The following is a 23,084-nucleotide window of genomic DNA, read 5'->3' on the forward strand; positions in this document are numbered from 1 at the left end:
AAAGATACCCACATTCCACATAAGTGCCTGGGTTCCATACCTGGCTCCAGCTCCTGACTTCCTGAAAATGCAGATCCTGGGAAGCAACATGTAATGGCTCAGGTAATTGAGCTTCTTCTGATATAGGAAGGAGGAAGCTAGCAAGAAGAACTTGAGGTTGCCAGCCCCTCCCTGCTGTCTCACCTGCTCTCTCCAAACCTCACCTCCTTTGTGTTGTCGAAAACCATAACTGCCAGGAAACTGCTACTCAGAAATGGTATCAGCCAAAATAACCAACCTGGGATCCAAATGTGTCCCAGTGATGACCTACAGCTAACTGTAACATCATTATAATAAAATTATAATTGGCTGACACTCCTATTCCCTGTGACTCCTATTCCCATCATGTACTTAATGCCACGACATTTACAAGATTTCCAAAAAAGGACAAGGATGAGAATGGTTGTCAAACTCTGCCCCCAAACTCTGCAACCATGAATATTCAATTAGCTCTCACCCCCATAAACCAGCTCGGATGCCTCCAGAGCAGGTAAGGAGATGACCCTGAACCTTGTTGGGTGTAGCTCATCTTTGAGTATTTTTTCGCTTTGCATGCTAATAAATACTGTTCTTCTGATAACCTTTACCCACATCTTGTCCTCGAATTCCTTTTTTGTGTAGGAGACAAGAACCTGCACCCAGCCATCCCATGTTACTGCAACCCTCATGGGAGCGTAAGATGGGGTCCCTGATTTCAGCCTGGCCCAGCATGGGGTCACTGAAAGCATTTGAGGAGTGAACCAGCAAATGAGAGTTCTCGCCCTCCCTCCTTCATAAATTAGAAAATTAAAATTAAAAATGCAAATATTCCTCTAACATTGAGCATTTACTGCAGCTCACTGTTAGTACTAAATGCTTCATATGCATTACTTTACTTAATCACACATTTAGAAAATTTATTTCAAGTCAAAAGGCCTTTAAAGCAGCTGAGCTGGTTGCTGACCCAGGGCCAGGTAGGCTCCAAGCTCCAGTGAGTCCCCTCCACCATCTGTAAGCCAGAACATCAGGACACTAAATATTCCAACCATTAGGATGGAAAAGTCGCTGTGACTGCCTCTCTTTGTCGGTTGTATGATCCTCAAAAGCGAAGACTGTTTTGTTTGCTTGTATACCATTCATGCTTAATGCAATGCTTGACACACAGTGGATGCTTCAACAACATTTCAAAAGGAACATTTCAAAAGAGTAATGTACCTTGGGGCAAGAGGTAAAGGTCAGAATTCATACAATATACCCAACTGTCACCACCACTGGGACAATACAGACGAATCACCCAGAAATAGGAGAAGCAAGATCAATACAGAGATGGAGACCAGAAGAGGAAGACAAGCTACAGTTTCCCAAAATGTGGCGCTTAGGAAAGCAGCAGCAGCAGTACTGAAATTCCTGCTAAAAGCAGAAATCCACAGCCCCAGATAGAGGCAAATCAGAAACACAAGGGCGGGGATGTGGACTTCTACACTATTATGCACTCCCTAGATAATTCTTAAACACAGGAAGCCAAAGCACAGGGAATAGGAAGTTGTGGGAAGCAATTACGTTGAAACTGAGAATTAAATGTGAGGAGAGGAAGGCCAGCTATTATCTTACCTATAAAGGACTGATCAGTTACAAACAATCCTCCTCCTGGGACGAGGCGGTTTACTTTGATGACTGACTGAGGGCTGGCATGAGTAAGAGGGATGAGTATTCAGAATCAGAGTGATTGTGTAGGGAACAGAGAGAACATGCCTAATAATTGGGCTGAAAATAAAAACCAAACATCCTGCGAAGAGGTGAGGATAAAACAGAAAGCGCCTTTGGTTAAGGATCGTCCCCTGAGTTAAATCGCAGGACATTTGTCGGGCATTGAAGGCTGATTTCTCCTGGCTGTTTTTCCAACCTCCTTTTCATTTGAAGCAAAGCAACATTTCCACAGCAAAGAGAACAGTCTTACTTGAAGGATGGAGGTAGATGATGTCTTTCACCGTGAAGTCTCGGGACTGAGCAGCTTTCAGACAGTCGGCCAACAGGCTCAGCAGCAGGAGCCAGGCCAGGGCAGGGCCAGGTTCCATGGCAGACCAAGGTGTCATTCATACAGAGGGCCCGGGAGTGGGGACGCGCACCTGAAACATGAAGACAGACTCGTGTCAGTGTCCAGCTTGAGGATGCCCTGGGACTGTTGGCTGAGTTTCCGGAGTGGGTGAGATGGGCAGGGGAGGGACAGGGAGCTAAGGACACAAGGAAGCAAACAGACGAGAAGAGAAACTTTATAATTGGTAATTTTAGTGCACTTAGAACATTCCAGCCCAACTCTGTTGCTAATCAGATTGCTAAAGCTCCAGGTAGCAGTTCCTTCCAATATCCCCCAGAGATGGTATCACGAGAGATTGAATTTTAATGAAATCCAGGTATTTTTGCCAGGAGGCCAAGGGAAGGCTGCCAGGGAGCAACAATAAATAAGTCAGGTACAAAAGCTCGGAAGCATTTCCTTGATAACCATGTGGGCTGAGCACGAGAAGACGGCCCTACGGGGTCATGTTGCCCATGTAAACCTGTAAAGGACGGACTTTCAGATTTGCAATGGGGAAGGGGGAGAAGAAAGAAAGAGAAAGAAATATAGGCAAGGTGACCTCCAAACTAAAACCTGTTGCAATAGCATAAAATCCCCCTAACATAATTCATATTTAACTCATATTTGTTGGCCAAGCATTATTGAAGTCATTTACACATATCAATTTATTGTTATAACAAACCCTATGAGGTAGGCACTATGATTTTGAGTAATTTGAGACCCAGCAGATAAGTAGAGGAACTGATTCTAACCCAGGCAGTTTGGGGGTTAAATCTGCATTTTAAACACCGGGTATAGAGTTCCTCCTAAGACTGATCTGAGGTCTGTAACAAAAACTGATGAGAGAAGATCAGCTTCTGGCTGCAGCACCAAGTGCTCATCTCTCTGTCCTTTATTATTATTCTGTACTTTTCCCTCAAAACTGAGGACAGTATAAGCTGGCAATAGGGTTGAATTGTCCAGTTTTCTTGGAGTGTACAGATATATCTTTTTTTTTTAACTTTTATTTAATGAATATAAATTTCCAAAGTACAGCTTACGGATTACAATGGCTTCCCCCCTATAACGTCCCTCCCACCCGCAACCCTCCCCTTCCCCACTCCCTCTCCCCTTCCATTCACATCAAGATTCATTTTTGATTCTCTTTATATACAGAGGATCAGTTTAGCATACATTAAGTAAAGATTTCAACAGTTTGCTGCCACACAGAAACATAAAGTGAAAAAAACTGTTTGAATACTAGTTATAGCATTAAATCTCAATGTACAGCACACTAAGGACAAAGATCCTACATGAGGAGTAAGTGCACAGTGACTCCTGTTGTTGACTTAACATATTGACACTCTTGTTTATGTCATCAGTAATCACCCTAGGCCCTTATCATGAGCTGCCAAGGCTATGGAAGCCCCCTGAGTTCACTGACTCTGATCATATTTAGACAAGGCCATGGTCAAAGTGGAAGTTCTCTCCTCCCTTCACAGAAAGGTACCTCCTTCTTTCCACTGGGATCTCACTCACAGAGATCTTTCATTTAGGGTTTTTTTTTTTTTTTCCCAGAGTGTCTTGGCTTTCCATGCCTGAAATACTCTCATGGGCATTTCAGCTGGATCCGCATGCCTTAAGGGCTGATTCTGAGGCCAGAGTGCTGTTTAGGACATCTGCCATTCTATGGGTCTGCTGTGTATCTCACTTCCCATGTTGGATCATTCTCTCCCTTCTTTATTCTATCAGCTAGTATTTGCAGACACTATATCTTAATTATACTAAGAGGATACTTTGAAAAGTAAATAATGGAATTATAAGGTGAGTTTATATTTTGGTACAAAGAAACTGAATCATGTGGTTTTCTCATAATACATGTTTTTCATTAACTTTTTGAAGATGCCTAACATGCTTGGATTTCAAAATCTTTTGCACCAAAATAAACCTATATCTTAATTACATTTTCCACAAGCTTTTTAAAGTAACTGTGTCTGTATTGTTATTCTCTTGCCATCTTCTTGGCTTCTCTTCAGCTTACTCCTGATGTTTTACTATGGTCTCAAGTGTAACTATGTCCATTATCCATACAGGAGATCAAGGTTAGAAATTTGTTTCATGTAACCTGGATGAGAAACCATTATTTGGACACTATGTTTAGAGATTTAATGTAAGTATTCAAAAAGATTTTTTAAATAGTCTAGCAAAATAATCTTAAATTTATTTTGCAAAACCAAAGAAACAAGTATATAGATTATGAAATAGAAACTCAAGGGAAAATCACCATGGTCTACTCAGATGTTAGGATGCACTACAAAGCAATACGAATCAAAGCAGAGTAATAGAAAGTAAAACAATGACTCTAGAAAAGTAAACACTCCAAGAAATCAGTAGACTCAGTCATTTCCACATGCAGTAGTTGTTCAAAATCACAGAACATATGAAGTGAAGACCGTTATAACTTGATTAAAATTGTGAAAAAGATTAATTAAAACAAAACAATGCACAATGCACTAAAATTAGCTCCAGATGTAGCAATATGATTTTTTTTTCATTTTTTAAAATACTTATTTATTTATTTTCCATTACTAAAATTTTATTTAGGATTTTCTCTTTTTTTTAACATAGAGCACAAAATGTAGTTTTTACTTAAGCACTTACGTGAATGAGGCTGTTTTTAAATTTCATCACTGACAACCCCCTTTTAACCATTGAACAAACTGTACTTAAATGAACAGTAGTAAAAATGTAAAAATTCAAAATTAAATATGAAAATATGGAACACAAACAACAAAAAGAACAAAAAGTATCTATATTACCAAATAGATTAACAAATTCACACTCAGATACTTTCTGAAGCATATCACAACACCTACATAAAAGCTTGCGTTCATTTGAGAGATATCAATACATGTTCAGTGCTGAGACTATTTGTAGCACTTACAGTATATACAAAGCAGCATTAAACCACTGTGGTTCACATTTGAGACATACAGATTTAAGCTTTAGCTATAATTTACCAATTTAAAGTTATAGGTAATGCAGTGATATTTACTCATCATATGTCACTAAAGGACATCTGGATTAATTCCATATCTTAGCTACCAAAAATAATCTACAGATTCAATGTGATCCCAATCAAAACATCAATGATAGTCTTCTCAGATCTAGAAAAAATGATGCCTATGGAAGACAGTTTGGAGATCCTCAGAAACCTGAATATAGCCCTACCACATGACCCAGCCATCCCACTCCTTGGAATTTACCCAAAGGAAATTAAATTGGCAAATAAAAGAGATGTCTGCACCTCAATGTTTATTGCAGCTCAATATACAATAGCTAAGACATGAAATCAACCTAAATGCCCATCAACAGAAGGCTGGATAAAGAAATTATGGGTTATCTCCGCCTAGCGGCGCCGGCACACCGGGTTCTAGTCCCGGTAGGGGCGCCGGATTCTGTCCCGGTTGCCCCTCTTCCAGGCCAGCCCTCTGCTGTGGCCAGGGAGTGCAGTGGAGGATGGCCCAGGTGCTTGGGCCCTGCACCCCATGGGAGACCAGGAAAAGCACCTGGCTCCTGGCTCCTGCCATCGGATCAGCGCAGCGCGCCAGCCGCGGCGGCCATTGGAGGGTGAACCAACGGCAAAAGGAAGACCTTTCTCTCTGTCTCTCTCTCACTGTCCACTCTGCCTGTCAAAAAAAAAAAAAAAAAAAAAAGAAAAAAAAAAGAAATTATGGGTTATGTACTCTATAGATTACTATACAGCAGTAAAAAAAATGAAATCTGTTCATCTGCAACAAAAATGGAGGAATCCAGAAAACATCATGCTGAGTGAAATAAGCCAGTCCCAAAGGGACAAATATCATATGTTCTCCCTGATCAGTGACAACTAACTGAGCACCCAAAAGGAAACCTGTAGAAGTGAAATGGACACTATGAGAAACAATGACTTGATCAGTCCTTGTCATGACTGTCGAGGAACAACTTAATATTTTATTCCTTTTAGTATTTTTTGTTCTATTTAATACCACTGGTCGAACTCTTTAATTAACACACAATTATTCTTAGGCATTTAAAATTAACTGAAAAGTGATCCATATTAAATATAAAGTGGGAATAAGAGAGGGAGGAGATGTACAGTTCGGCACATGCTCAATCTGACTTACCCCTAATGGTAGAGCTAGAAACATGCCAGGGGATTCCAAATCTACCCCATTAAGGTGGCACGTACCAATGCCATCTTACTAGTCAAGTGATCAGCTTAAGTTTGTAATTGATCATAAAGATAGAATTAAGTGTCAAAGGTATCACATAAATAATACTAGTGTCTGCTAATACTAACTGAGAGAATTAAAAGGAGGGAATGATCCAACATGGAAAGTGGGGTACACAGCAGACTCATGGAATGGCAGGGGTCTTAAACAGCACTTGGGCCTCCGAAGCAGCCCTTAAGGCATTCAGATCTGGCCATGAGAGTTTCTCAGGCATGGAAAGCCAAGACACTCTGGGAAAAAAAAACAAAAAAAAAAAAACAAAAAAAAAAAAAACAAAAAAAAACCTGAATGAAAGATCTCTGTGAGTGAGATCCCAGCAGAAAGAATGGGCCATCAAAGAAGCAGGTACCTTTCTGTGAAGGGAGGAAAGAACTTCCACTTTGATTATGGCCTTGTCTAAATAAGGTCGGAGTTTGTGAACTCAAGAGGTTTCCATAGCCTTGGCAGCTCAAGAGCCATGGGTGATTACTGACATCATAAATAAGAGGGTCAACTGTTAAATCAACAATGGGAGTCACTGTGTACTTACTCCCCATGTAGGATCTCTGTCCTTAATGTGTTGTATTATGTATTAACGGTAAAACTACTACTCAAACAGTACTTTATACTTTGTGTATCTGTGTTGGTGCAAACTGTTGAAATCTTTATTTAGTATATACTAGGTTGATATTCTGTATATAAAGATAATTGAAAATGAATCTTGATGAAGAATGAGATGGGAGAGGGAGTGGGAGATGGGATGGTTGCGGGTGGGAGGGAGATTATGGCGGAAAAGCCAGTATAATACAAAAGTTGTACTTTCAAAATTTTATTAAATAAAAGTTTAAAAAAAAGAAAAAATGATGCTGAAATTCATATGGAAACATAGGAGACCCCTGAATAGATAAGCAACAACAACACCAAGCACAACAAATCCAGAGGCATCACAACATCAGATTTCAAGTCACACTACAGGGCAATAATAATCTAAACATCTTGGTACTGGTACAAAAACAGATGGGCAGACCAATGGAACAGAATAAAAATGCCAAAATCAACCCACACATCTACAACCAACTTATCTTTGACAAAGGAACTGAAATCCATCCTTGGAGCAAGGACAGTCTCTTCAATAAATGATGCTGGGAAAACTGGATCTCCACATGCAGAAGTATGAAGCAAGACCCCTACCTTACACCTTACACAAAAATGGATTAAAGAACTAAATCTATGACCCAACTCCATCAAACTATTAAAGAACATTGGGGACAACCTGCAAGACATAAGCATAGGCAAAGAGTTCTTGGAAAACACCTCAGAGGCACAGTCAATGAAAGCCAAAATTGACAAATGGGATTACATCAAATTGAGAAGCTTCTTTACTACAAAAGAAACACTCAGCAAAATGAAGAGGCAACTAACAGAATGGGAGAAATTATTTGCAAACTATGCTACTGTTAAAAGATTAATACCCAGAATGTATAACGATATCAAGAAACTCAAAAACAACAAAACAAACAACCCAGTTAAGAAATGGGTAAAGGACTTAAACAGAATTTTTTCTAAAGAGTAAATCCAAATGGCCAACAGACACATGAAAAAATGCTCAGGATCACTACCCATCAGGGAAATGCAAATCAAAACAACAATGAGGTTTCACCTCACCCTCATCAGAATGACTTTCATACAGAAATCAACAAACAAGAAACGCTGGCAAGGATGTGGAGAAAAATGTATCCTAATCCACTATTGGTGGGAATGTAAATTGCTACAGCTACTATGGAAGACAGTATATAGACACCTCAGAAATCTAAATATAGATCTACCATATGACCTAGCTATCTCACTCCTGAGAATTTACCCAAGGAAAATGAAGTCAACATATGAAAGAGTTATATGTACCCCCATGTTTATTGCAGCTCAATTCACAATAGCAAAGATATGGAATCAACCCAAATGCCTGTCAAATGAAGACTGAATAAAGAAATTTTGGGATATATATACCATGAAATACTACACAGTGGTAAAAAGATGAAATCCTAGCATTTGCAACAAAATGGATGAAACTGGAAAACATACTTAGTAAAATAAGCCAATCCCAAAAGGACAAATTACCATATGTTCTCTCTGATCTGTGATAACTAATAGATCACCTAAAAGGTAATCTATAGAAGTGAAATTAACACTTCGAGATACAATGACTTTTAACAGCCTTTGTCTCAACTGTTGAAGAACAGTTATTTTTTCACACAATTTGTTGAGCACTTAGTACAGAGTTAATTGTATGTGTATAAAGTCAATTTAAAATAGATTTTAGAAAAAAAAATAAGATTGGGTATAGGAGAGAGAGGAGAAAGAGGGTTGAAAAAGTGGGTGGGAAGGTGGGTACAGTGGGAAGAATCACTATATTCCTAAAGTTGTATTTATGAAAAGCTTGAAGTTTGTATTCCTTAAATAAAAGGTTTCTGGGGAAAAATAAAAGATATGGAAGCTGCTCATATAGAAAAGAAAGATTTGTTATACATGCTTCATCACATGTTTAGCTATCCCTCAATCCATCATTCAAATCCACCTTATTCCTAGATACACTTTAAAGACAATGGGCAGATCTCTGTACATTCCACCCCTAAACACTTAAGAAAGTATATCATTAGAGTTTAATATTTGTTTATAGGGTTTCTAGAACAAAATTTGCACAGTGAGCAATGCTTCAACATTCAGTGTGAAACACAGTGAGTTTTCACATACAGTAGCTACTCTTTTAGGAAAAGGTTTCCTTCACTCAGCACAGAGATGTTCCATGTGTCAGTGGTCCGTTCCTTTTCATTGCTGAGTAGAATTCCACTGAGGAACATGCCACGGTTTGCCTGTTCACCTGTTGAAGGACACCTGCACTGTTTGTAGGCATTTTGCTACTGTTCTGAATACAGTTGTAATGATTTATATATGAAAAATAAATAAATAAAGCAAGATGTCATTTTAAAAATGACAAACTTTAGAGTCCAGGTCTTATCACCCTGTAACAACTCAGTGATGCCAGCCTTGGAGATGTCATGCTCACTATGCCACCTCCTGTTTACAATTTAGTTCCCCAAAGATGTAAAGAGAATGGACTGCTGGTTCACTTAATAAATGTGACTTCTAGGCACTTATTTAAACAATGTAATGAGAATACAAATATCAAAGGTATCTTTCCCTTACTAAGTTAGCAGCAAATGACAGAGACAGACATCATCTTATCTTCAACAAGAGCAATAGTGGCCGGCGCCGCGGCTCACTAGGCTAATCCTCCGCCTTGTGGCGCCGGCACACTGGATTCTAGTCCCGGTCGGGGTGCCGGATTCTGTCCGGGTTGCCCCTCTTCCAGGCCAGCTCTCTGCTGTGGCCTGGGAGTGGGAGTGCAGTGGAGGATGGCCCAAGTGCTTGGGCCCTGCACCCCATGGGAGACCAGGATAAGTACCTGGCTCCTGCCATCGGATCAGCGCGGTGCGCCGGCCGCAGCGCGCCAGCCACAAGGGCCATTGGAGGGTGAACCAATGGCAAAGGAAGACCTTTCTCTCTGTCTCTCTCTCTCACTGTCCACTCTGCCTGTCAAAAAAAAAAAAAGAAGAAGAAGAAGAAGAAAAGAAAAGAAGAAGAAAAAAAAGGAGCAATACTGCTTCATCTTACATTCGTTCTGGCTTCTCACTGACAGCACAGTGAGGTAGGTAAGGTACAGCTTGCACCTGAGGGACAGGTCTGCCTCATATCCCTAGGATACCTGACTGTTCCATAGTCAGCACCCATACCCTTCCCAATTTGCAGTAGGGCTCAGTTTAAGAGTCAGAGGTTACAATGGCATGAACAGGTGCTGGCATTTGGCATACTAGTTATGATGTTGCTTGAGATGCCTGCATCAAGTATTGGAGTCCCAGCTGTACATTTTTACAATTTTTTTTTGACAGGCAGAGTTAGATAGTGAGAGAGAGAGACAGAGAGAAAGGTCTTCCTTTTTCCGTTGGTTCACCCCCCAAATGGCTGCTATGGCCAGTGCACTGCGCCAATCCGAAGCCAGGAGCCAGGTGCTTCCTCCTGGTCTCCCATGCAGGTGTAGGGCCCAAGCACTTGGGTCATCCTCCCCTGCCTTCCCGGGCCACAGCAGAGAGCTGGCCTGGAAGAGGAGCAACCGGGACAGAATCCGGCACCCCAACTGGGTCTAGAACCCGGGGTGCTGGTGCTGCAGGCGAAGGATTAGCCAAGTGAGCCGCGGCACTGGCCCCAGCTGTACTTTTGATTCCAGTTTCCCGTCAATGCACACTCTAGGAGGAAACATGATTATTCAAGTGCTTAGAGCCCTGCCACCCACGTGAAAGACTCAGATTGAGTTTCTGGCTCCTTGCTTCAACCTGGCCCAGTACTGGCTGTTATAAGCATTTGGGGAATGAACTTGCAGATGAGATGATGAGATATCCCTCTCTGTCTCTCTGTCTGTCTGTCTGTCTGTCTCTCTCTCTCTGTTCTCCACTATCAAGTGAAAATAAATAAAAATTAAAATGGCATAACCTTATGTGTGCAACTATAAACATAAATGCACACACAGACAAGAGACTGGAAAGCAAAATACTAAATATAGTGAAGGCAAGGTGTGTGAGTGTACATAACAGGTAGGTTGGCTTCAACAATTGCTTTCTCACAGTTTTGGAGTCTGGAAGTCCAAGATCAAGGTGTTGGCAGGGGTGACCTCTCATTGCCTACCTCACTTTGTTCTCATGTGGCCTTTTTCCCATGCATTCAAGCATACTCCTGGGACCTCCTCCTCTTCCTATAAGGGCAATAGTCCTATTGGATTAGCCTCTGCCATGATTCCCTTTCATCTTAAAAATCTCCTTAAAGTCTCTATCTCCAAAAACTGTCATATTCTAACATAGTAGGGGTTTAGAACTTCAACACAGGAACTGGGAGTGACACATTCACCTCATAGTAGAGGAAGCTCTTAGATAACATTTCTCATCACACAATATGTCACAATCATGTTGTCATTTCATAATTTCAATATGGTGTAAATGATCTCCAGTACCACAGAGTGCTATAAATTCCTTCCCAGATTGCAGGGCTGAGAGCACCTCCAGACAGGAACTTGTCCCCTTTACATCTCCTTGCTCAGAACAAGGCCCCAGAGAGGGCTCTGTCAGCCCCTGTGACAGAGAGTTCAGGAGCATTCGCCTCAGACTGTTCTCAAATATCCTAATACCTCAGGGGTCGCCTCCTGCCTTCCATCTGCTCTTTTTGCCAACTCATCCCACGTTTTACCATAAGAGATAAATGATAATAAAAACATCACCATACATGCTGGAAACACAAATAATGACCCAAATTATAGAGGGTAACTTAATTTTTACTCATGTATTCCATTACTGTATCAATTTTATTTATTTATTTATTTATTTATTTATTTATTTATTTTGACAGGCAGAGTGGACAGTGAGAGAGATAAAGAGAAAGGTCTTCCTTCCATTGGTTCACTCCCTAAATGGCCGCCACAGCCGGCGCACCACGCTGATCCGATGGCAGGAGCCAGGTGCTTCTCCTGGTCTCCCATGGGGTGCAGGTCCCAAGTACTTGGGCCATCCTCCACTGCACTCGCTGGCCACAGCAGAGAGCTGGCCTGGAAGAGGGGCAACTGGGACAGAATCCGGTGCCCCGACCGGGACTAGAATCTGGTGTGTCGGCGCCGCAAGGCGGAGGATTAGCCTAGTGAGCCGCGGCGCCGGCCGTACTGTATCAATTTTATGATCCAAATATGATTCAGGAGGAATAGGAAATATCTGGAAGTGATATTTTAAAATTTACCAGTAACATCAAGAATATGGAAACTTATCCGCATAGCAAGGTAAATTAAATAATAAAGCAAACTCACAATAAACTTTCAATTTAAATTGAAGATGAGTAACTATGCCAGAACTTTTGTTGAGTTATTTAAAAAAAAAAGAAACAAATGCCTTATAAAGCTATATGTATCACTTCAATTGTAAATTTACTCTTCCACTGCAATCTTTTTATTTATTTATTTTTTATTTTTTGACAGACAGAGTGGACAGTGAGAGACAGAGACAGAGAGAAAGGTCTTCCTTTTGCCGTTGGTTCACCCTCCAATGGCTGCCGCAGCTGGCGCGCTGTGGCCGGCGCACCGCGCTGATCCAATGGCAGGAGCCAGGTGCTTCTCCTGGTCTCCCATGGGGTGCAGGGCCCAAGGGCTTGGGCCATCCTCCACTGCACTCCCTGGCCACAGCAGAGAGCTGGCCTGGAAGAGGGGCAACCGGGACAGAATCCGGCGCCCTGACCGGGACTAGAACCTGGTGTGCTGGCGCCGCAAGGCGGAGGATTAGCCTAGTGAGCCGCGGCGCCGGCCTCCACTGCAATCTTATGCAGCATTTTCCACTTTCCTTTTATCCCTTTTGACAGTGTGTTGAAATTGTCTAATAAGCTTCCCTTCCTCCCACCATACTGCTTATTTGTCACCTAACTGGCATTTGCAAATGTACAAGTGCAGAACTGGGAGCCAGCATGCTACCTCCAGAATACCTTCCCTGAACTTGGCTTTGAGGAGAGGTGTTGATTATTTATCACAAAACACTGATGCTAAAGAGCTAAATTATAGAATTCAGGTTCAGATTCTTCCAGGTTAACAGCTAGGTTGCTTGGGTTTGAAAGCTAGCCTTATCTCACTGTGCCACAGCACCGGCCTCAAGCTGGGCTCTTTAGACTTCATTTGTTTTGAGCACAAGTTTTCAAACTGGGGGACAGGGCAGCCAATAATGTTTAAGGCATGAATTTTATGTGTTTAATGGAGAATTTTAAAATTCTTTAAAGTAGTTGAATCTTAATTCTCCCAACACAGTTTACTTGTGAAATTGATATTTTTTTGGGAAAAATTCATATCTTTTCAAGGCTTATGTATGATCATAATAGGGACTGAAAGGAAACACCAAAATGAAGTAGGGTTTTGGAAAGTTTTAATATTCATTTATATGTTCAGAAATTTTAATGAACATGTACTATAGTGTAAAGGGGAAAATGTTTTTTTTTTGAAAATTATTGCTTTTTAAAGAATGAGTTTAACAGAATTTCATTTTTTAAGCACAGACAAAAGTCAGCTTTTCACCTAGAGCCAGTGAACAGAATATAAAAAAATTAAAATGTGTTCTGAAATAACAGAGTCAACGTTAGAATGCTCTCTCTTCTCTTCCCATGGTTCCCTTAGTGTCTGGCCCTTGTTGGAGCAGAATTTGGCCCATGACTAGGTGGCTAGCACTTTATCTGGGAGCTGCAAGTGCAAGACAATGAGAGTAAAGTAAAAAATAGAGGTGAAGCTAGAAAGCACAAAGTCACATGATTCAAGATTCCCAAGCTCTTCACCACGTCACAAGAAGCCACAGTGAGCCAAAGGACTAAAGGGAGTGTCTGGGCCTCAGGGTAGTCTGCAGATGGAGAAAGAAGGGAGAATTAATCTGCCTGGTTCCTTCCAGCCTCCCTTTTCACTAATCAAGGTTCACTCCACAAAAAACTCACTACACTGCAGGGCCAAAGTGGAGGCTCAACCCAGTGAGGGCAGAGCTCTGATGAGAAAGAGAAAGACAGGGCCAGCAATGTGGTGCAGAGGGTTAAGCCATGGCTCACAACACAGGCATCCCATATCCAAGTGCCAGTTCAGGTCCCAGTTGCTTCACTTCTGTTCCAGCTTCCCGGAAATGTACCTGGGAAGGAAGCAGACAATGTTCTGAGTACTTGGGCCTCTGGCTACCCCCGTGAGAGACTAGGATAGAGTTCCTACCTCTTGGCTTCAGCCTGGCCCAGCCCTGGCAGTTGCAGCCATTTGCAGACTGCCCATCAAATGGAAGAGAAGGAAGATTCTCTCTCTTTCTCTCTCTCTCTCTTTCCATCTCCCTCTCCCTCTGTCATTATGCTTTTCAAATAAATCTTATAAAAAAAAAAGAAAGAGAAAGAAGGCATCTGACACAGAAATCTGAGGAAGTACTCCATGTTTGCCTCTACCACATGTGTAATCAATCCTCATAAATACCACACTGTCTTTTTAGGGTTTATTTAAATTTTATTTACATTTTTATTGAGGTAAAATTCCATAACAGGATTTAGTGTTTGGCACAGTGGTTAAAGTGCTGCTTGGGACACCCACAACCCATATTGGAGTGCCTGGGGTTCAATTCCTAACCCCACTCCAGATTCCTGCTTCCTGCTAATGCACACCCCAAGAGGCAGTAGGTGACGGCTCAAGCACTTGGATCCCTGCCATCCATCATCCATGTGGGAGGCCTAGACTGAGTTCCTGGATCCTGGCTTCAGCCTGGACCAGCTCCTACTGTTGCAGGCATTTGAGAAGTGAACTAGCAAATGGTAGATCTCTCTCTCTCCCTGTCTTTCTTTCATTCTCCTCTTTCCCCCGCTTTGCCTTCTCTCAAATAAATATTTTAAATAAATATTTTGAATAATATTTTTAAATAAATATATTAAATTCACATGACATAAAATTTATAATTTTAAATACACAATTCAGTGGATTTTGCTATATTCATAATATTGTGCAACTATCTCCATTATCTAGTCTGGAACATTTCCATCACCCCATGACAAAATCCTGTAATGACCCCCAATTCTCTCCTCTTCCTATCTTCTGGCAACTCCTAGTCTACCTTCTATCTCTGTGGATTTGTCTATTAGGAATATTTCATGTAAATGGAATCACACATTATGTGACCTTTTTTTTGGCTTTTGCCACTTAGCATAATGTTTTCTTTGTTTTTTAATTTTTTCATTTTTTAAACTTTTATTTAGTAAATATAAATTTCCAAAGTACAGTTTATGGATTACAATGGCTCCCCCCCCAACTTCCCTCCCACCCGCAACCCTCCCCTTTCCAGCTCCCTCTCCCCTTCCATTCACATCAAGATTCATTGTCAATTCTCTTTACATACGGAAGATCAATTTAGTATATATTAAGTAAAGATTTCATCAGTTTGCACCCACACAGAACATAAAGTGTAAAATACTGTTTCAGTACTAGTTATAGCATTAATTCACATTGAACAACACATTAAGGACAGAGATCTTACATGAGGAGTAAGTACACAGTGACTCCTGTTGTTGACTTAACAATTTGACACTCTTGTTCACGGCGTCAGTAATCTCCCTAAGCTCTAGTCATGAGTTGCCAAGGCTATGGAAGCCTTTTGAGTTCGCCAACTTCGATCTTATTCCGACAGGGTCAAAGTCAAAGTGGAAGTTCTCTCCTCCCTTCAGAGAAAGGTACCTCCTTCTTTGATGGCCCCATTTCTTCCAGTGGGATCTCACTCGCAGAGATCTTTCATTTAGGTGTTTTTTGTTTTGTTTTGTTTTTTTTTACCAGAGTGTCTTGGCTTTCCATGCCTAAAATACTCTCATGGGCTCTTCAGCCAGATCCAAATGCCTTAAGGGCTGATTCTGAGGCCAGAGTGCTATTTAGGACATCTAACATAATGTTTTCAAGGTTCATCCATGTTGTAGCATTAATCAACACAACATTCCTTTTTATGGTTGAATAATATTTCATTGTACAAATATATTTGTTTTTTTCATCAGACAATAGGCATTTGGGTGGTTTCCACTTTTTGGTCTTGGGAACTATGCTGCTATCAACATTGATGTGCATGTTTTGGTGTGGATGTGCAGTTTTAGTTTTCTTAGCTATGTACTCGGGACTGGGATTAATGAGTATTATGATGATTACAGATGTTAACTTCTTGGGGAACTGCCAAACTGTTCCACTTCAGCTGTACCATCTTACAGCCTCATCAGCAATGCATGATAGTTCCCACTTCTCTGAATCCTCACCCAAACTTGCTTTTCTTGTCCTCCTTTTTGTAAAATTCATAGCCATTCTACTAAGTGTAAAGTGCATCTCACTTTTTGAAAAGATTTATTTATTTATTTATTTATTTGTTTATTTATTTGAAAGGCAGAGTGACAGAGAGACTGATAGAGATATAGAGAGGGAGGGAGGGAGAAGGAAGTGGGGGAGGGAGAATCTTTCATCCACTGGTTTATTCTACAAATGGCTGATCCAATCCCCAAATCGCTGTATCAAGCCAGAAGCAAGGAATTCCATCTGGGTCTTTCACATGGGTGGCAGAGGCCTGAGTACTTGGGCCATTTTCCACTGCTTTCCAAGGCGCATTAAAAAAGATGATTGGAAGCAGAGCAACTGGTATTCAAACTGGTCCTGAGATATGGGATGGTGGCATTCATTACAAGCTGCAGCTTAACCTACTGTGCCACAATGCTAGCCAGTCATTTTTTAAAATTTATTTGAAAGTCAGAGTTATATATATAGAGAGAAAGTTAGGAATCTTCCATCTACTGTTTCACTCATCAAATGGCCACAATGGCCAGGGATGAGCCAGGACAAAGCCAGGAGCCAGAAGCTTCATCCAGTTCTCCCACATGTGTAGCAAGGGCCCAAGTATTTGGACCATTTTCTGCTGCTTTTCCCAGGCCATTAACAGGGAGCTGTATCAGAAGTGGAGTAGCCAGGACATGAACAGGAGCCCATATGGGATGCCAGTGCCTCATCACAGGTTGCGGCTTTACCCACTGTGCCACAATGAGGGCCCCCAGTCATTTGGATTTTGATTGTCAAATTGCAAATTACTAATGATGTTGAACATCTTTTCATGTGTTCATAGCCATCTCTATACCTTCTTTAGAGTAAAGTCTATTCAAAACCTCTGTGCATTTAAAAAATTATTTATTTATTTGAAAGGCAGAGAGAGAGAAGGAGAGAAGCTTGAAATGTCCATGTAGCCAGGCGCTCTGGCCTGCATGCTGGTCTCTCCCATGTGGATGGTTGGGGCCCAAGTACTTGGACCATCTTCTACTGCCCTTTCAAGTTCATTAGCAAATAGAGAGCTGGATCAAAAGCAGAGTAGCCAGGACTTGAACTAGCACAACGATATGAGATGCTGGCATCACATGCAGTGGTGGCTTAACTCTCTCTGCCATAAGAACCAGCCCCTGCCCAGTTTTTTATTGGGTTACTTTTTTTATTGCTGAGTTGTAAGAGCTCATTCTATATTCCAGAGCTTTTCGAGATACAGGATATGGAAATATTTTCTTCCACTCTCCGTGTTGTCCTTTTATTTTCCTAAAGACATCCTATGACACACGAAATTTTGATGTTGATGAAGCGCATACTTTGGTTTTTATAAAAATGATTATATTGCTTTACAAAAGTCAAGTCTAACACAGCACTAAAAACAAGAACTCTGCATACAAAGCACGACAAAAAGAACTTGTCTGTATTAGCCAAAGCTATATTTTCCACTTCTTCTTTTCATGAGAGAAACTGGATGGGCAGGGCTATTTATTATCACCATCAGCTTACATTCCTGCAGTCATCAAGCACCGCCCATTCTAGTATTTTACAGAAACTGAAAAATGAAAGATGAGTGACAATCGTGCACAATACAGCAGCGAATGAAACACAGACTGCTGAGGGGAAGGATCAATGGTTAAAATGTTTGCTATTTATTCCTTTATTTATTTGGGAAACAGAGAGACAGACAAGGAGAGAGTTCTCCCATCGACTGGTTTACTCCCCAGAAGCTTGTAATGCCCAAGGCTGGGTGGGGCTGAAGCTGGCAGTTGGGAATGGAATCTGAGTCTCCCATGTGGGGCAGCAGGAACCTAATGACATCACTGCTGCCTCCCAGGTCTGCATTAGCAGGAAATGGGGGTCAGACCCCAGAGCCAGGAATCAAAGCCAGGCACTCTCATTCAGGACATAGGTATCTTAACAGGTAGGTTAAATGCCCACTTCCAGGAGCTAGCTTTTCTCAACAGATTCTCAGTCGTTGATGGAACTTTAATCTCCAAACTTCACAGATAAGAAGTTTCACAAATATCTGTGAACATACTCAGAGAATATTAAGTGCATTCTGTGGGGCTCTGATGTTTTCCTGCAGTCCACTGTGCCTTCGGGCTGTTCCAGACATTTCGAAAGACATTGCGTTCCCACTTTCTGACACTGCTATTTGAGTGCCCACTGCAGATTCCATCCCTGAATACAATTCTCTTTATGAAGAAGTATACTCTCATTTTCACAGCTCTGTGACCTTTCATTTGTTATTTATGAGCTTTTCCAAATCTAATACCACTCTGACAGATTTAATTTGTGCTCTAAATTACCTTTGCATGAGTTACTAAATTGCTGGTTTTATTCCAACAGATTACTTGCCTCATTCCGAATCAGAAAAAAAATCAGTTTGTGATCTATTGTACTTCCTCCACTTCTGAGAAATTTGAGAAGAGCTGCATTCTAAATTTTCTTTCTATGAATGGTGGTAGATAATGCAAAGGAGGATCCTACACTAGCCATAGAGGCAAAGTAATAGAATCATAATGGAGTCAGGTTTTACAAATTCATACCATAGCTGCTATTTCATATATAGTCCATAAAATAAGATACTCCCACTCTTTAAACTGGTCACCAGAAGAGAATTAAGCACTTCTGGAAGATACATTGATTTAAGGTCCAAATACTACAGTAAAAATACTTCAGCACTAATATATGAGCAGCTGTGAGAGAGCCAATGCAAATCTGTGTTTCAACGCTGCTCAGATTGAAATTGGGATGCCTAATATGAGAGCAAACTAGAATTCACATGCCTGTAAGATCATGACGAATCTAGATAACATTTTTAATATGTATTAAGTAGTCTTGCCAGTGCCTGACTGAATTGAAAGAGTTCATTTCAGCTCCCAAAAATATAAACTAATGACACATTTTCACAAAACTAAGTCTACGTAAATATATTATGGTACATTCCTTGCAATTTGATAATTTTTCCTAATGTGGTGGTTTTAAAACATATCTAGGAGGCTGGCGCCGCGGCTCACTAGGCAATCCTCCGCCTTGCGGCGCCGGCACACAGGGTTCTAGTCCCGGTTGGGGTGCCGGATTCTGTCCCGGTTGTCCCTCTTCCAGGCCAGCTCTCTGCTGTGGCCAGGGAGTGCAGTGGAGGATGGCCCAGGTGCTTGGGCCCTGCACCCCATGGGAGACCAGGAGAAGCACCTGGCTCTTGCCTTCGGATCAGCGCGGTGCACCGGCCACGGCGGCCATTGGAGGGTGAACCAACGGCAAAGGAAGACCTTTCTCTCTGTCTCTCTCTTCACTGTCCACTCTGCCTGTCAAAAAAAAAAAAAAAAAAAAAACAAAAAAACATATCTAGGGCCAGCACTGTGGCATAGCAGGTAAAGCTGCTGCCTGCAGTGCCGGCATCCCATACGGGCACCAGTTTGAGTCCTGGCTGCTCCACTTCTGATCCAGCTCTCTGCTATGGCCTGGGAAAGCAGTGGAAGATGGTCCAAGTCCTTGAGCCCCTGCGCCCACGTGGAAGACCCAGAAGTAGTTCCTGGCTTCGGATCAGCCAGGTCCATCTGTTGCGGCCATCTGCAGAGTGAACCAGTGGATGAAAGACTGCTCCCCTCTGCCTCTCTGTAACTACCTTTCAAATAAATAAATAAATAAATCTTTTAAAAGTTCTGAAAATTCCTTTTATTAAAATGTATTTAATTGAGAGATCTACATAGAGAGAGAGAGAGAGAGAGAGGGGGAGAAAAAGAGACAGAAAGATCTTCCATCCACTGTTCACTCCCTAAACAGCCGTAACGGCAAGGGCAGGACCAGGTTAAAGCCAGGAGCTTTTTCCACGTCTCCCACATGGTTTCAGGGGCCTACACCATTGGACCATCCTCCACTGCTTTCACAGCCACACCAGCAGGGAGCTAGATGGGAAACGGAGCAGCTGGGACCCAAACAAGTGCCCATAGGTTGTTGGCATTGAAGGTGGCAGCTTAAACTGGTATGCCACAACACTGGCCCATGAAAATTCTTTGACATGTCTCCCATGAGAGAGAAGTGAGGTCCACATCCTCCTCCTTTGATCTTGGGCCAACCTAATTGAACAGTTTCACAGAGTGTGGTGGAAATGACGCTGTCATTTCCAAGCCTAGATCATGGAAGGTGATGGAACTGACACTTGGTACTCTGGAGCACTTCACACAGAAGCCCTGAGACACACTATATTCAGTCTGAGTGTCTTGAGGCTGTCATGCTGTAAGGAAGCCCAAGTAGTCCACCAAATGCCAATGAGACTTCACAAAACAATAGAGATTTCCCAGGCCAGGCACCAACAGCTGCAGTCCCATCTCCTCCTCTCTGTTACAGCTCCAGCCAGAAACTACATAGACTCCTAGCACAAGCCCAGCCAAGCCCTTCTCATATTACCAATGCACAAACCATGACAGATAAAATAATGATTGCCACTGCCTCCAGCCACTAAGTTTCTGGTGATTTGTTAAGCAATAATAGATCCCTAGAGCTTAAGGAAGTACAGCCAACAACCAACCAGGAACTATAATTAAGCTGATGAAGATAACTGCATTTTTCAGGTTGCAAGTTTCAGAAATCCAAATCTATCAGTCAGCTAAGACTGACAGGAAAGTGGAAGAATTGTACTGTTTATGGACATAAGTAACAGCTGTGCCAGCCCATGTCTGCACCCAGCAACTAGCCGAGTGGAGACTCGTGAGTCTGGGAGAACTGACAGAAGGCTGGGTGTTTGTGACTGTGGGAAGCTTGTGAGTCAGGACTGTGAAAATACTGTGGATACGTGGGAGAGCTCAGGCTGTGGCTGGAACTTTGAGCAGTCACTGTTGGATGCTCCACAGGCTCAGGGCTCCCTGACATGCTGGTGAGGGTCAATTCTGCGGAATATGTGCTTACACCAAGGATTGCACATATCCTTTGTGTGGTTCCTGTGGCAGCACAAATGAAGATTGTACCCATTGTGGCTAGTGCCCAGGCATTGTTCTTTGAGGAGAGGAGGTGATCATGAGACTACACCAACAGACTGAACAAACATCCACTCCAATTAAAAAAAATAGAATTTATCCAAATTGGGTGTCAAGTTAGTCACTCTCCTCAACCTGAAGCACTGAACAGAGCTCCCTGAGTACAAGCAGCACAAGCCTCTGGGTATTCACTGAAAGAGCAGAAACTCCACTAAGCCACAGAGAAAAGGTCCAAAGATAAAAGCCATTAGAGGGGAAAAAACCAACAAGTATCTCTACAAATGCCTAAAAATAAATGAGAAATTCAGAAAAGAAGAAGGAAGACAACATGATGCCCCCAAAAGAACACCACACTGCAATCTCAGAATGTGAAGATGAAGAGATTAAAGAAATGGCATAAATGTAATTCTGATCATAGGATTACTTAGAAGTAATCAGAAGCAAATACATGAACTAATGGAATCTGTACATAACATGAAAGAAAATTTCTCCCATGAAATTGAAATCTTGACGAGAAATAAAAATGAAATATTGGAAATGAAGAATTCAATGGAACAAATAAAAACTTGGTGATGCAGAAGAAAGAATATCTGAGTTAGAAGAGAAATCTCTGGAAATTTTACAGTCAAGCCAAGAAAAAAGAAGAAATAAGAAAACTAAAAAACAGCATCAGAGATCTATGGGATACTATCAAATGACCCAACTCACGGGTCTTAGGAGTTCCTGTGGATGTGGAAAAAAAGAATGGATTAAAATTCCAGTTTAAAGAAATAATTACATAAAACTTCCTTTATTTGGAGTAAGAAAGGGGCCTCCAAGTACAGGAAGCACAAAGAACTCCTAGTAGACATGACCAGAAAAGATCATCACCACAACACATTGTAGTCAAACTCTCCACAGTAAAACATAAAGGAAAGATTCTAAAATGTGCACAAGAGAAATGCCAGATTACTTTCAGAGGATCTTCAATTAGACTCACAGATGACTTATCAGAAACCCTACAAGCTAGGAAAGAATGGTGAGATATACTCCAAGTTAGGAGAAAAAAATATGTCAACCCAGAACACTGTACCCTGCAAAGCTCTCATTTATGAATGTCAATGAAATAAAGGCCTTCCATAAAAAAAAAAAAAGAAATTGAAAGAATTTGTCACCACTCCTTCAGCATTACAAAAGATCCATAAGGATGTGCTACACATAGAAACACAGAAACATGGTTATCACTCCAAAAGAAGGTGAAGGAAGAAAATCTCCCAGTAAAAGTACAAAGGAAATCCAAACAATAGGAATATTTGTGGAAAACTGGCAGGGCAAATCATTATGTATCAATAGTCACTTTGAATGTAAATGGTCTCAACACTCCAATTAAAGATACAGACTGGGTGAATAGATTAAGAAACAAAACCCATCTATTTGCTGCCTACAAGAAACACATAACACCAACAAAGATGCACACAGACTGAAAATGAAAGGATGGAAAAAGATATTCCATGCTAACAGAAACGAAAAAAGAGCTGGTGTAACCATTCTAATATCAGACAAAACAGACTTTAACACAAAAACTGTTAAAAGAGACAACAAAGGGCACTATGTAATGATTAAGGGATCAAATCCACAAGAAGATATAACTATTATAAATGTAAATGTACCTAATTACTGGGCACCTGGTTATTTAAAAGAAATGTTAAGAGATCTAAAAGGAGACATAGACTCCAACGCAATAATAATGGATGACTTCAATACCCCACTTTCATCAGTGGACCAGTCAACCAAACAAAAATCAACAAAGAAACAACAGAGTTAATCAACATTATAAGACCAAATGGACCTAACAGATACCTACAGAGCTTTCCATCCTACAGTTTCAGAACACACAT

At 41.3% G+C, this 23,084-nt stretch overlaps 1 protein-coding gene across 3 annotated transcripts in view; it reads right to left on the reverse strand.

The window, feature by feature from the left end:
• LYPD6 (LY6/PLAUR domain containing 6) overlaps positions 1 to 23,084 on the reverse strand; it is a 160,309-nt gene that overhangs the window by 38,234 nt on the left and 98,991 nt on the right. For 2 of the 3 annotated variants that reach the window (XM_051848698.3, XM_070070933.2), the window contains exon 2: positions 1,976 to 2,144. In XM_051848698.3, coding sequence (XP_051704658.2) covers positions 1,976 to 2,111 — 136 coding nt within the window. In that variant the 5' untranslated portion in view covers positions 2,112 to 2,144. Of the gene's footprint in view, positions 1 to 1,975; positions 2,145 to 13,980; positions 14,058 to 23,084 lie in introns of all 3 variants that reach the window. The other variant, XM_070070936.2, reaches the window with a different exon arrangement.

This window comes from Oryctolagus cuniculus, chromosome 3 (assembly GCF_051225735.1).
Source record: "Oryctolagus cuniculus isolate XC-2025 breed Fujian yellow rabbit chromosome 3, ASM5122573v1, whole genome shotgun sequence".
Lineage (NCBI taxonomy): Eukaryota > Metazoa > Chordata > Mammalia > Lagomorpha > Leporidae > Oryctolagus > Oryctolagus cuniculus.